The sequence below is a fragment of the Mobula hypostoma genome, chromosome 9 (genome assembly GCF_963921235.1).
Source record: "Mobula hypostoma chromosome 9, sMobHyp1.1, whole genome shotgun sequence".
In the NCBI taxonomy this organism is placed as follows: domain Eukaryota; kingdom Metazoa; phylum Chordata; class Chondrichthyes; order Myliobatiformes; family Myliobatidae; genus Mobula; species Mobula hypostoma.
This window is the reverse complement of record NC_086105.1, coordinates 146221307-146236531: the sequence shown is the minus strand read 5'-3', so window position 1 is coordinate 146236531 and position 15225 is coordinate 146221307. Positions and strand designations below refer to the sequence as shown.

At 43.8% G+C, this 15225-nt stretch overlaps 1 protein-coding gene across 3 annotated transcripts in view; it reads right to left on the bottom strand.

Annotated features, from left to right (window-relative positions):
• The window catches only part of LOC134352135 (brain-specific angiogenesis inhibitor 1-associated protein 2-like protein 1), a 143060-nt gene that overhangs the window by 53312 nt on the left and 74523 nt on the right, over window positions 1-15225 (bottom strand). For all 3 annotated transcript variants that reach the window (XM_063059364.1, XM_063059363.1, XM_063059365.1), the window contains one exon: window positions 10391-10459. In XM_063059364.1, the coding sequence (XP_062915434.1) occupies window positions 10391-10459 (69 nt within the window). The remainder of the gene's footprint in view (window positions 1-10390; window positions 10460-15225) is intronic.

Genomic DNA, 15225 nt, shown 5'->3' with positions numbered 1-15225 from the left:
AACTAAAACTCCACTAGTGTGAAATGTTAGAAGGGCTTGAGGTGTGACTGATTGGCAATGACATTCTGAAGTTTCCCATCTATTTAATCAAAATTAGAGTCATAGCGAAGTATAGCACAGAAACAGGCCCTTCGGCTCATCTAGTACATGCCGAACCATTTAAACAGTCTAGTCCCATTGACCGGCGCACAGACCATAGCTCTCCATACCCTTACCATTTATGTACCTATCCAAACTTCTCTTGGAGGTTTGAAATTGAACTTGCTTGCACCACTTGTGCTGGAAGCTCATTCCGCACTGTCTCGACCCTGAGTGAAAACGTTTCCCCTCAGATTGCCCTTAAACTATTCACCTTAACCCATGATCTGGTTGTAGTCCCACTCAACCTCAGTGGAAAAGGCCACTTACACTTATCCGATCTATACCCCTCAATTTTCTATGCCTCCATCAAATCTCCTCTCAGAATTCTACATTCTAAGGAATACAGTCCTAACCTATTCAGTCTTTCCTTATAACTTAGGTCCTCCAGACCCTGCAACATTCTTGTAAATTTTCTCTGTACTCTTTCAAATTGTTTACATCTTTCCTGCATGTTGGTGAACAAAATTGCACTCAATACTCCAAATTAGGCCTCACCAACATCTTGTACAACTTCAGCATAACATCCCATCTCCTATTCTCAATACATTGATTTATGAAGGTCAAAAGCTTTCTCAATGACCCCACCTGTAGATGACACCACTTTCAATGAATTATGGATCTATATTCCCAGATCCCTTTGTTCAACCACGTTCCTTTCAGCTTATTTTTCCAGCTGGTCCAGATCCCTCTGCAACTCACAGTAGCCTGCCTTGCTGTCAACTACACCACCAATCTTGGTGTCATCCACAAATTGGATGACAAAAAAAAGATGGGAAACAAAGGATCCAGCGCCAATTCCTGCTGTATACCACTAGTCACAAGCCTCCATCTACTACCACTCTCTGGCTTCTCCCAAAAAGCCAATGTCTAATCCAATTTACTACCTCATCTTGAATGCCAAGTGACCGAACCTTCTGATTACCATCCGATGTAGGGCCTTGTCAAATGCCTTACTTGAAGTCCAATGTAGACAACATCCACTTTCCTGTAAACTTCATCGAAGAACTCTACAAGATTGGTTAGACATGAACAACCATGCATAAAGCCATGCTAACTATTCTTAAATCAGTCCACGTCTATCCAAATACTTGATATATCCAGTCCCTTGGAATACCCTCCAATAAACTTTTCCACAATCGATGTCAAACTCACCTACCTATAAGATTTTGATTTATGATTAGAGACTTTTTTTTAAAAACAGCAGAACAACATTGGCTATCCTCCAATCGTCTGGTATCTCTCCTGTCGCTAAGGATGATTTAAAAATCTCTTAGAGCCCAGGCAATTTCTGCACTTGCCTCCTGTAGGGTCCAACCCTGCAGATTTATCCATCCCGATTTCCTTCAGGACAGCATTAACCTTCTCCTCTGTAATATGTACAGGATCCATAAACTTGATTCTGGTTTGCCTCACTTCTATGGACTCTGTATCCATCTCCCGAGTAAATACAAATTCAAAGAATGGATTTAACATCTCCCCCATCTGCTTGGCTCCATACATGGATTACCTTTTTAGTCTTCCAGAGGACCAATTTTGTCCCTTGCAATCCTTTTGCTCTTAACATATCTGTAGCATCCCTTAGGATTCTCCTTCACCTTATCTGCCAGGGCAACTTCATTCCTTCTTTTAGTCCTCCTGATTTAAGTGTTCTCTTGCATTTCTTATATTCCATAAGCACCTAGACCTGCTATGCACCTTTTTAATCTCTTAACCAGGACTTCAATTTCTCTTGAAAACCAAGGATCCTTACACTCGTTACCTTCACCTTTCATTCTGACAACCTTTGTACTTTCAAAATTTTGCTTTTGAAGGCCTTCCACTTTCCAAGTACACCTTTGCCAGAAAACAGCCTGTCCTAACTTACACCTGCCAGATCATTTCTGATACCATTAAAATTATCTATTCCCCAATTTAGAATCTCAACCCTGTGGACCAGTCCAATCTTTTGTATATTTACTTTGAAACTAATGGCATTGTGGTCACGATGCAAAGTATTCCCCTACACTTTGGGAACACCTTGCCGCGTCTGATTCCCTAATAGCAGATCCAGTATCACATGCTCTCTCATTGGGACTTCTATGTACTGATGAAGGAAACTTTCCTGAACACATTTGACAAACTCTATCCTATTTAGTCCTTTTACAGTAAGGAATTCCCAGTCAATACGTGGAAAGTTAAAATCACCTATTATAACAACATTGTTTCTTGCAACAGTCTGTTATCTCCCTACAGATTTGTTCCTCTAAATGCCTTGGACTGTTGGGTTCCTGTCATATAGCCCATTTAACGTTGTCATATCTTTCTTACTTCTCGGTTCTACACATAACGCCTCACTAGACAAGTTCTCCAGTGTGTCCTGACTGAACACTGCCACGACAGTTTCTCTGACAAGTAATGTCACCTCTCATCCTTTAATCCCTCCTGCTGTCACATCTAAAACAACAGAACCCCAGAATATTCAGCTGCCAGTCCTGCCCTTCCTGCAACCAAGTCTCACTAATGGCTACAATGTCATAATTCCATACAGAGCTCCTCCGCCTTTCCTGCGCTACTTCTTACATTGAAATACGTGTAGCTCACACCATGCATATCTTTTTGATTTATGACCTTGTCTGAGGTCTTACCAACATCTGCCTCCACAACCTCTTCACTAATTGTTCTGACACAACCCCCTGCATCTCTAGTTTAAAACTCACCATGCAGCATTAGCAAACTTTCCTGCTAGGATATTAATTTCCCTCCATTTCAGGTGCAAACCACCCCTTCTGTTCAGCTCCCACCTTTCCTGGAAGAGAACCCAATGATCCAAAAAATCATATGCGCTCCTTTCTACACCAACTCTTTAGCCACATATTAAAGTGTATAATTTTCCTAGTTCTGACCTCACTAGCATGGGGCACAAATAGCAATCTTGAGATCACATCCCTGGAGGTCCTGCCCTTTAACTTGGCACCCAACTCCCTAAGCAGAACATCGTCACTTGGCCTACCCACATCATTGGTACCTACACAGACCACACTACTGGCTGTTCACCCTCCCATGAGAATGCGGAGGCCTCGATCGGAGATGTCCCGGATCCTGGCACCTGGGAGGCAACATACCATCTGACAGCCTCATTCTTGCTCACAGAATCTCTCTTCTGTTCCCCTAACTAATGACTCCCATATCACCACAGCACGTCTTCTCTCCCCATCCCCATCCCTTCTGTACCGTATAGCCTACATTATAATAAGGGACTACTTTATATTTTAGTAACACGTCATTGCATGCGCTATTAGGCGCGTATTGATCTGTATGTGTGTGTGTCGATTTCGGTTTCTGCCAGTAAAGAACCATGAACCTTAGCTCCCGTCTCCAGCACTTTTATTAATAGCATTGTTGTGTACGTGGCCTGGTTACACAACAAGTTGGTGACGAAGGTTAATGAACCTATCGGAACACCGTGTTTTAGTTGATAACAACACTCGGAGGAAGAGTGCAAGGAACGAGCCCAGGAGAGGGAGGAGGCAGAGCGAGGCCGCGAGTCTGAAAGGAAGCGGGAGCACAGCCGGGGTCAGGAACGTCGGGAGACCAAGAGACACAGTCGGAGCTGCAGCACGTCCAGGCGAAACCACGGCCGGCGCTGACCCCCAGGGGCTGAGGGACTGCCTGCCCCAGAATGGGCAGCTTACACCGAGAGAGTGGAGTTATATTGTGAGGCTAACAGTGCTAATGATGAAAAGAAAGCCAGCGTCTTACTTAGTATTGGAAAGGAAAGGTATGTCGCATCCGGAGTTTCTCCTGTTAGCGGACGATTCCCCTCCACGCCTCTCTGACATAGTGGGGAACCGCGTATGAGGCAAGTTACAGCAGTGGTTTGCCATTGCCTTCTGCCAGGTGAGTTTCCAAAGAAATGACCAGCTCGTAACCCAGCACAGATGGAAAGTGTGCAGGGGAGCCAGCTGGATTCAAACTCGGGACATATCTTCCCGAAGTCCGGCACTGATGCCACTATACCACCAGCCGGGTCTACTTAGTATTATGGGAGCAAAAACATACGGGCTGCTATGGAGCTTGTTAACCGCTGAAAAGCCAGCTGGCAAAATGTTCAAGCAAATAGTAGACATTCTCCAACAGCATTTAAACCCCAAACCACTGGTCATTGCTGAAAGGTTTAAATTTCACAAACAGAATCAGAGCAAAAATGAAAGCATTTCTGAATATTGTGCTGAATTGTGCAAATTATCAGAACATTGTCAATTTGGAGCTGGTCTACTGGACACATTGAGGGACAGGATAGTGTGTGGCATGCACTGTGAAACCACACAGAAGCAGCTCCTGGGTGAAAAAGACCTTACATTAGAGAAGGCGCTGAACATTACAGTATCAACGGAAACAGCAGCACGGAGTGCTTTAGAGATACAACAAAAATCTCTGGAGTATGCTACGAATAAAATGTCACCGAACAGAAATGAAGGAAAGAAATGTTACTGTTATGGGAACATGTCACATGCCCCGATGACTGTTGGTTTAAAGACAAAGAATGCAGAAACTGTGGCAAACAGGGCCACACTGGCAGAGTATGCAAAGCTAGTAAACAGCAGAAAAAGGACAAAGTACAGAGAAACAAGAAACCCAGAAAGGAAAACACAACAATGCACACAAAATGGAAGAAAGCAGTTCTGATGAAAACGACTCAGACGAAAGTGAATTGTCTTGTCTGCAACTTCACAGCGTGAAAGAGACAGATGATCTAAAAGTAATAAGGATTACTGCACAAGTGGCAGGCGTGAGACTGAAAATGGAGTTGCACACAGGCTCAGCTTTAACAGTGATCTCTGTATATGACTACAAACAACTGTTTTCTCACATACCTCTGAAATGAACTAAACTACTGCTGTGTAAGCTACTGCTTACACAGGACAGAAAGTGCGTCCCAAGGGCAAAATTAAAGTGACAGTGACCTGCGGAGACAAAACACAGCAGCTGAACCTCTATGTACTGAAAAGTGGAGGACACCGTTGCTGGGACGGGAATGGCTCAAGGCACTAGATGTCCTCAACAAAGGAGGGCAGCTCGGCAGGGAAGATGTCCACAGCTCTCCTCTCACCCATTGTCAACTATTACAACGACGAGGAGGAGCTGGACAGTGTCGACGAGGAGGACGAACGCAGTATCGGTGGCCACGACTCAGATGAAGATATAGATGCAAGGGAGACAGATATTGCCAATAAGCAGGATGATGAAGGCTACTTGGAAGTAAAAGAGCAGATGAACCAGGAGAAATTGACATCTCTCAAAAGACAGTTACAGCAGTTACAGGAAGGCACTTTGCAGGACTATCAGAAAAAGATGAAGAAACTGGATCAACAATACAAGGAAAGAATACGAAATACAGAGCTTTTTCTGCATCTGAAGACAGAACAAGTGGAAAGGAATTATATTAAAGAGAAGAAAGCAGCAGTGAAGGAATTTGAAGATAAAAAGATTGAGTTAGAAGAAAAGAAAAAGATGATTGAGAGTGAGAGGCTAACAATGAAACTCACAGGAGATTCTACGGAGGTAAAGCCAATAATGACTAGGAAACTAAGGAGGAGACCTAATGACCCCGTTCCAATTACAGACAAAAGACGAAAACCTGCACTTGCACAGTTAAATTACTTGTTTACAGATGAACAGATAATGGAAGATCTGCGAACTCATAATAAGCTTAAATCTCCAAAAAGACCAGCATCTCTGTCTTCTCCTGAGCATCTTCCCAGCACTACTGCTGAATCACCAGCACAAAGATATGAAACATGAATAGAAGACGGAAAGTTATATTATGGCAAAAGATGGTATCATAAAGGTCAGGCTATCTCTTTGAATCTAAAGAGAATACAAAGATTGGCTGTGTAATTAGTTCAGTTAGAACAAATGAGATATGGGTAAGGAAGACAAGTGATAGCACAAAGATGCTTATGTATTTAGGACAGCTGCACAGAGGAGTCTTCATTATACGGAGGCAACCTGCTGCCTAGAACTCTTAGCAAGTTGGAGGCGCACATCTTAACTCCCTATACTCAGAGGTCAACTGTTCATGACTCTTATATGGAAATATAAAACTTGTATTAAAACAAACAAGTTTATTGACAGACTGAAGAACACACTATTTGAAGACACTTTCCAATGCCATCTCAGTTTTGATGATTGTACATATTTTTAAGAATAACATTCACCTTTTCATGGATTTCACTTTGCTTTCATCATCTTTGCAAGATGGAGGTGACTACTCTTTATGGCTGGAACCTGCCAATTTATGGATTGTTCAATTTATTCCAGACAATAGAGTGAAGACTTATTTGCTTCAGCGCTGGACAATCTAGAGAAGACCACCGCGCCCCCCCCCCCACCGAGACTTGAGTAATAAATGGGTATTAGACCAAAAGTTGAAAAAAGCTTGTTATAATTCAATATTATTACATTACTTTGTTATAATTCGATATTAAGTTGCTAAGTAAACAAATGGTACATGTTTGTATGTTAAGGGTAAACATATTTGTCTAGCATAATGCCCCAGTAAAAAAAAAGTTGATACACTATTAAAATAAAAGGGGAGGAGTGTACCATATAGCCTACATTATAATAAGGTACTACTTTATGTTTTAGTAACACGTCGTTGCATGCGCTATTAGGTGCGTATTGCTCTGTACATGTGTGGTGACTTCGGTTTCTGCCAGTAAAGAACCATGAACCTTAGCTCCTGTCTCCAGTGTTTTTATTAATAGCATTGTTGTGTAACCAGGCCACATACACAACAACTTCTGAATCACAAAACCAGACTCAGTGCCAGAGACCCTATGACTTTCCTCTGCTAGGTCAATTTCCCCACCACCCCGCAAACTGTATCTAAAGTTTGCCTGTTGTTGAGGGGGATGGCCACAGTACTACCTACTTAGCCCTTTTCTTTTCCTGACCTTTACCCGTTTCCTGTGTCCTGCACCTTGGGTGTAACTACCTCTCTACATGTCCTATCACCCAACCATCCTCCCAAACAATCCAGAGTTCTTCCAGTTCCAACCCTTAAACGCAGACTGCTAGAAGCTGCAGCTGAATGCACTTCTCGCAGTTGTAGTCGTCAGGGATGCTGGAGGCTTCACTGCCTTCCCACGTCTACAAAAGGAGCATACAGCTGTCCTGCCAGGCATCTCTACTGTCCAAACTGAGCAAATGCAAGGGGGGGGTGGGGGAAAACATTTTGCTTTCTCTGACTGAAGCCTCGAAGAGCTAAAGCCACAAGATCACCACCAACTCTGTCTACTCCAATGATGGTCGCTGTGCTTGCCCCTGTCTTCCCCTAACTTTCTCCAGCAACCAACACCAAATGCTGACTGGTTAACTGGTCAGAGCTCCAATCAAACTGCCACGAGCTGCTACCTTTTACACACAGTCAGCAGACCCGACTGAAATTCCCTCCTCTCAAACTATTGACTTCCCAATCAGATACTGATCAGGGCTCCAAAAATTGGTTCAAAGTAAAATTTATTATTAGAGTACATACATATCACCACATACAACCCTGGGATTCTTTTTGCTGTGGTCATACTTAAATCTATAGAACAGTAACTGTAAACAGGATCAATGAAAAAACTGTAAATGCAAATATAAATAAATAACGACAGCATGAAATAACAAGATAAAGAGACCTTAAAGTGAGACCATCAGTGTGGGAACACCAAAAATAGAATGTGTAGTTATCTCCTTTTGTTCAAGGGTCTGATGATTGAGGGCAGTAACTGTTCTTGAACCTGGTGGTGCAAGTCCTGAGGCACTTGTACCTTCTACCTGTTGTACACAGTGTGCAAGGAATGTTTATCTTCCTTGAAAGAAATAGAATATACATACTAATAGGCAACCCCCACAAAATGCTGGAGGAACTCAGGTCAGGTCAACGTTTCCAACCAAGACCCTTCTTCAGGACTGAAAAGGAAGGGAGAAGGACAAAGTAAAAAGGTGGGGGAGATGGATGAGGATAGCTAGAAGGTGACAGGTGAAGCCAGGTGGGCGAGAAATATAAAGGGCTGAAGAGAAAGAGATCTGATAAGAGGGGAGGGTGGACCATGGAGAAAGGGAAGGAGAAGGGACCCTGCAGGATGTGACAGGCAGGCGAGAAGAGGTAAAAGGCCAGAGTGGGGAATATAAAAATGGGAGGGGGAAGGAATCCATCAGATTGGATGCTACCCAGACAGAGTACAAGTTGTTGCTCCTCCAGTCTGAGGGTGTGTTTGGACTCTGGGAAGTTCCACTTTTGGCAGATGGGGCGGAGATGCTTGATAGAGTGGTCTCCCAATTTACGACGGGTCTCATCAATGTAGATGAAGCTGCATCAAGAGCACCGGATACACTAGATGACCCAAGCAGATTCACAGGTGAAGTGTTGCTTCATCTGGAAGGACTGTTTGGGGCCCGGAATGGAGGTGAGGGAGGAGGTGGAAGAGCAGGTATAGCACTTAGGGATAAGTGACAGGAGGGAGATTAGTGGGGAGGGACAAATGGACAAGAGAATCACAGAGGGAGAAATCCTCATGGAAAGCGGAGGGGGGAAAGTGAGGATATGGTTAGTGGTAGGATCCCTTTGGAGATGGCGGAAGTTGCATAAGATGATGTGCTGGATGCAGAGCCTCACAGAGTGGTAGATAAGCCCAAGAGGAACTATCACTGTTAAGACAGAGGGAAGATGGGGTGACAACTCCCATGCAGGTTGGGATTGTGAATCCAGCAGAGACTCACCTAAATGTAATTACTGTTAGATTATCAGTAAATTATGGCTGAACATACAAATGGGCACCAGTGAAGTAGTTGTAAGCTTCAGAAAAACAAAAACAACGACAACAACAAAATTACCTCTGGTTTCTTCACTGGGCATACTAGCCTCAAACATATTCCAAACCACTAGAAGTGGGGAAATGGAAACTCCTCACAGAGAGCTTGCCCCTTATTAGACTGTTTGACACCTGCCACTGTAGATTGGGACTGTGAATCCAGACGGAGGCTTACCCATCTGTAATTACTGTTAGATTCTCAGAGCACCCAATAAATTATAGTTGAATTCTTGAACTCCTTTTCAAGTATACTAGTCAATAGCAAATGAAAAGAATGTCCAATTCACTTTGGGGGATGACTGGAGATAAATCTGTTGGATATGTTTTCTGAACCAGAAAATTCACAATGATACTGTTTCAGTAAGATATTTTGAGACCTGGATAAACATTGTTCCTCCAAAAAAAAGATACTTGCATCTTCAGGTTAATCAAGGCTGCAAAACTTCTCCATACATTTATCTTCTCATGTTTACATTCTCCCTTAAAGTATATTTATCACAATGAGCTTTTTCATGATTATGACTGAGAGTTTCGAACAGCAAGAAATCAGAATTAAAACAGTAGCACAACTTAATTCAGGAGAAGGTATTCTGCATTAAATTATAATTAAAATTGTTGGTAGAATAAAAATTCTGCAGAAAAATAAGCAGAGTACATTTCCCATTTCCTGTAAGCTTGACCTTACTAAGTGCCATAGTTGTATTGCTTATGTCTGTTCTCGCAGAAGATGCAAAGAACTGCCAAGAAATGACATCGCCTTTGGCAACTCAATGAACAAGTCTTAGAGACTGGGACAAAGACATTTCTTCACATGGAGAGGGCTGAATTTTTCAGATTCTCCAGTGTGAAGGGCTATGGAGGCTCAGATGATTGAGTTTATTCTAAGCAACACATTTTTGGATATTGAAGAAATCAAGGGATACTGGGATAGTGCAGGAAAATGGCATTGAACCATATGATCACACATGAACTTGGTGAATGGCAGAGCAATCTGTAAGGGACAAATGGCCTACTCCTGCTTAACTTTTATCAGCCATCTACAGGGGAAAAAAAAGGGAATTTTTTATGCTGTTACTTCCACCAAGAACTAAGGCCATCCAACCCTAACTATTAAGCTGCAGTAGGCAGATAGGTGACACTTGCATACATAATTCCAGGCCGAGATCCAATATGTTGTTGACTCATTAGCTGAAGCATGCAAAAGAAAGGATTTTACACTTAACTTCTAAAAAGGTTCTCTACTAACATGGCCCTACAACAATGAGTTATGATATTCAATCATTAAATGGCCAACAAGCTGTGAAATAAGTACTTTTTGCACATTCATTTGAAACCAGAAGTAGAAATTTAACTACTGAAGAGATTCATAAGAGTTTGCTACTAACATGAATTGCTTAAACATGTGTTACCTGACTGCAGATGATGTGTCTGGACCTTGTTCTACTGGTCTGGTGTAGGAAGTTGGAAACCAACCTCTCCTGTTCAGGAAGCAAAAGATATGTCGTAATTAAACCAGGGTAATAATACTTCACAAAAATTCTTCTGAACAGTTTTCAAAAACAACTTAAGAGCTTTAAATTTTGGCATTTCCATGGATTTATAATATTCCCAGACAGAGATTTCAAAATTTGGCCTGCAATAAATCTACATACTTCCTTTTCACTGAATGCAGATAAAATTTGTCTGTCAATGGACAGAGATCTATTTACTAGATTTATATCTTCCTGTGGTTCTAAAGGTAGTCATAGCCAAAGGGTGGGGTAGTGGGGACGATCTCCCACTGCTAAACAAATGTTCTTCATGGCGTGTGTCTCAAACAGCCTCTGACAACCAAGTCCAACTCCTGGCCTTCACGTGTGACATAGTTCTTATGCCTGGCAGAGCTGTTCTCACTGACAGAAGGGGCAAAGGCGGGCCACTGGCACCTTAAAACCAGTTGCTCTGGGCAGATGGGGCTCATTAACCACAGATGGTAGCTCATCTAGGAGAGGGAAACTCCGATTTCAAACCTCCGCTGCCTCGCGGCTATACCCACTCATGGGAAAGGCTTTGGGAGTAAACCCCGAGGAAAAATCCAGAGTTGGAGTCTCAAAGGCGGCTGACTGCTGTAGCCAGCACTGGCACGGCAACTCCTGCGATGCTGCTAGCACCAAACTGCATCAACTTTTGTCGTTCCTTTGAACCTGTCATCAGCAGGGAGAGGAGGGTCCCACTGCATGGGCGACAAATGGATTTCCTTATCAATTCTGCCCTGGCTTGCGCCCTGGAGAGGCCACTCCAGCTTTGTTTTATAGCGTCAGACAAACACGGGAAGCAGCAGTTACCAGTTACAAGTCATAATGCTTGATTGGTGTAGAGCATGGTGCCAGGGGTTGCTTCCGACGATGGGAGAGACCATCGCGTTTCACTGGACAGCTACCGTCCGCCTCAAGCTGGGCAGCCCCCCGCCACAGTCAGTCTTCCTCAGTGGGGACAATGGATTATTCCATGAAGAGCTGACTGTAACTACTGCATCAGACAAGAAAGAAAACAAATCGAATAAGACAACACCACTCAAATTGGGATGTTGGAATGTGCACAGTGATCACTGGACTTGGCCAAAACCTCAAGGATATCGAAGATGCACGAAAAACAGCTGTCATTAACAATGAGCTACTAAGGCTCAAGGAAGATATAGCTACCCTACAAGGAACATGTTTTTGCAGATTCAGGTACACTGAAGGAAAGGGACTACACATTTTTCTGACAGGGATAGAACCAAGATGAGTCCCACAGGCATGGAGTGGGTTTTGCTGTTGGGAACTCCTTGTTGCAAATGGTGGAGCCACCAGAAAATGGATCAGAATGACTTATGACTCTCCGCCTACACACCAGTCATGGCCCAGTATCTCTCATCAGTGTGTATGCCCCTACCTTGAACTCCACCTCTGAGGCAAAAGACATGTTCTGCGACAAATTAGCTGTTTTCAGGGACATTCCCAGTGATGAGCACCTCGTTCTCCTTGGTGACTTCAACACCAGAGTGGGAGCAGATAACAACTCCTGGCCATCTTGTCTTGGCCACTTTGGAATTGGCAAAATAAATGACAATGGACAATGTCCCCTGGAGTTCTGCTCCTATCATGGCCTGTGTGTAACTAACTCCTACTTTCAGACGAAGCCACAGTACAAGGTCTCATGACAACATCCACGGTCCAAACACTGGCACCAACTAGATATGATCATCACCAGGCGCTCTTTCATCAACTCTGTACTAATCACCCGCTCATACCACAGTGTAGACTGCGATACGGATCATGCTTTAGTATGCTGCAAGATCAAACTACATCTGAAGAAAATCCACCACTCCAAACAAACTGGAAAACCTCGCATCAACACAACAGAGATGAAACAGTCAGAAAGGGCTGACCAGTTTGCTAAGTCAGTACAGGGTGCTATGACTACCTCCTCACAAGGAGATACTGCAACAGAACAATGGTCATACCTTCGTGACACCACCCACGAATCAGCACTCTCTACCTTTGGAAGAAAGGCCACAAAGAGCAGTGACTGGTTTGAGGCAAAGTCCAACATCATGACTCCTGTCATCGAAGCCAAACGTGCAGCTCTCACAGAGTACAAGCGCTCACCATCCGACCAAACACTCCAGGCACTTCGAGCTGCTAGAAGCAAAGTGCAACAGACTGTAAGGCAATGCGCAAATGAGTACTGGCTCCAGCTCAGTGAGGACATTCAGACAGCAGCTGTGACAGGCAACATCAGGTCTATGTATGATGGTATCAAGAAGGCCCTTGGCCCATCACAGAGCAAGACAGCACCCCTGAAGTCATCCAGTAGTGAAATAACCACCGATGAAAGCAAGCAGATGGAAAGCTGGGTAGAACACTACTCTGAGCTCTACTCGAGGGAAAATGTTGTTGTTAGCTCAGCCGTTGATGCCATCAATTGTCTACCAGTCATGGATGAACTCGATTCCAAACCAACCATCGAGGACCTCAGCAAGGCAATTGACAGTCTGGCCCCAGGGAAAGCTCCTGGCAGTGATCGGATTCCTCCAGACCTGATCAAACACTGCGAGAGCTCACTCCTCCAACCTTTACTCCAGGTCCTTCGTCAGTGCTGGAAGGAAGGAGCCGTACCATAGGATATGCGCGACTCCAAAATCATCACTTTGTACAAGAACAAGGGTGATAGGAGGGACTGCAACAACTACAGGGGTACCTCCCCTGCGCACCTGAGAACAAGAACAAAGGTGCAAAAGATCTCAATACGTGACATGCTCTTTGCCGATGATGCTGCTATAACCTCGCACACCAAACAGCAGCTACAAACTCTCATGGACCACTTCTCTAAGACAAGCGAGGACTTCGGGCTTACCATCAGCCTAAAGATAACAAATGTCCTTGTCCAGAACGTAGTGGAGACACCAGTCATTACCATTGACAATTACGATCTAGAAGTGGTCCACGAGTTCACATACTTGGGGTCGACCATTAGTGACACTCTCTCCCTTGATGCTGAAATCAACAGGCGTATCAGCAAAGCAACGGCAATCCTTGCTTGACTCTCCTCGCGGGTCTGGGAGAATCCGAAACTCACTACAAAGACCAAGACTGCCATGTACAATTCATGCTGTATCGTAGTGGGACTTGGACCATCCACTCCAAACAGGAGTTTTCACCTGCACGGCCTTCGCCACATCCTCTGCATCACCTGGAGAGACAAAGTCCCAAACTCTGAGGTCCTCTCCCGCACTGGACTTCCCACAATGTTCATGCTTTTAAGACAACGCAGACTGCGCTGGCTGGGCCACGTCCGTCGTATGAAGGATGGTAGACTGCCAAAGGACATCCTCTGCGGAGAACAAGCAACAGGCAAGAGGAACATTGGTAGACCCCAGCTTCACTTCAAGGACCTCTGCAAGTGCGACATGAAAGCCTTAAAAATCAACACAGAGTGCTGGGAGGATACAGCAGATGACTGCAACAAATGGCGAGGTACTCTTCAGCAACACCCAGAGCAAGGCGAAAGAGTGATCCTGAGTCAGTTTGAGGAGTGGAGAGCTAAACAGAGAGCACAGCCGACAATTCCATGATACCCTACAAATGCAGCAACTGTGGCAAAGCCTACCGTTCCAGGATTGGCCTCAACAGCCACAGTCAACACGGCCCAACAAACCAGTGACTACCAAAGGCGCAGTACCCATGGTCGACCACGACCGACGAAGGCCACACACACACCTTCCTGTGCATTGGGATAGCTGAATTGCATCGAGTGTCCTTTCAGATAGACTATGCATGACAAAATTACATTTATGGATGGAAGCAGTTCCAGAAATTTTACACTTTAGATTCAGTATGTTCTAATGTCAATGAAGACCCTTCAACATCATCCAAATATAACAAGCCAATCTGACTTTCATAACTGACCCAAACAAAAATTAAAAAATGCAAACACAGAATAATCCAAGTGCTCTCTCCAGATTCAATCCATACAGAGGCGCTAGAACCCTGTAGAATTTTTTCTATTTCTACATAAATATGACCTAAAATGTGATCAGTCTTAAAACTAGATAAAGAAAACCCAATTAAAAATATAACAAAAACATTACACTTGTTCATTTATTTATTTATTGTGAAAAATAAAAAAAAACTACATTGCGAAAATATACCTGAACCTTTACTTTCAGTACTGGTGTGACCACCCCTCCCCTCCCCGCCCCCCCATACAGCAGTAACTTCAACCAAATGGTTCCGGTAACTGTTGATCAGTCCTGCACATCAGCTTGGAGGAACTTTAGACCATTTCTGGTTACAAAACTGCTTTGACTCTGGTATGTTGGTGGGCTTCCTCACATGAACTATTTATTTCAGGTCCTTCCGTAACATTTCTATAGGATTAAGGTCAGGACTTTAACTCAGCCATTCCAAAACACGAATGTTCTTTTTAAACCATTCTGTTGCTGATTTACTCTGGTCTTTCAGATCATTGCCTTGTTGCATTATCCAACTTCTATTAAGCTTCTGGTGACAGACTGTTACCCTGACATTCTCCTGTAAATCTTGAATTCATTTTTCCCTCAACGATTGCAAGGCGCTGAGGCAGCAAAGCAGTCCCAAACCATGAAGCTCCTTCCTCCATACTTCACAGTTAGGATGAGGTTTTGGTGTTGGTGTGCAGTGCCCTTTTTCCTCCAGACACAGCAATGTGCACTTCTGACAAAAAGTTCAAATTCTGTCTTATC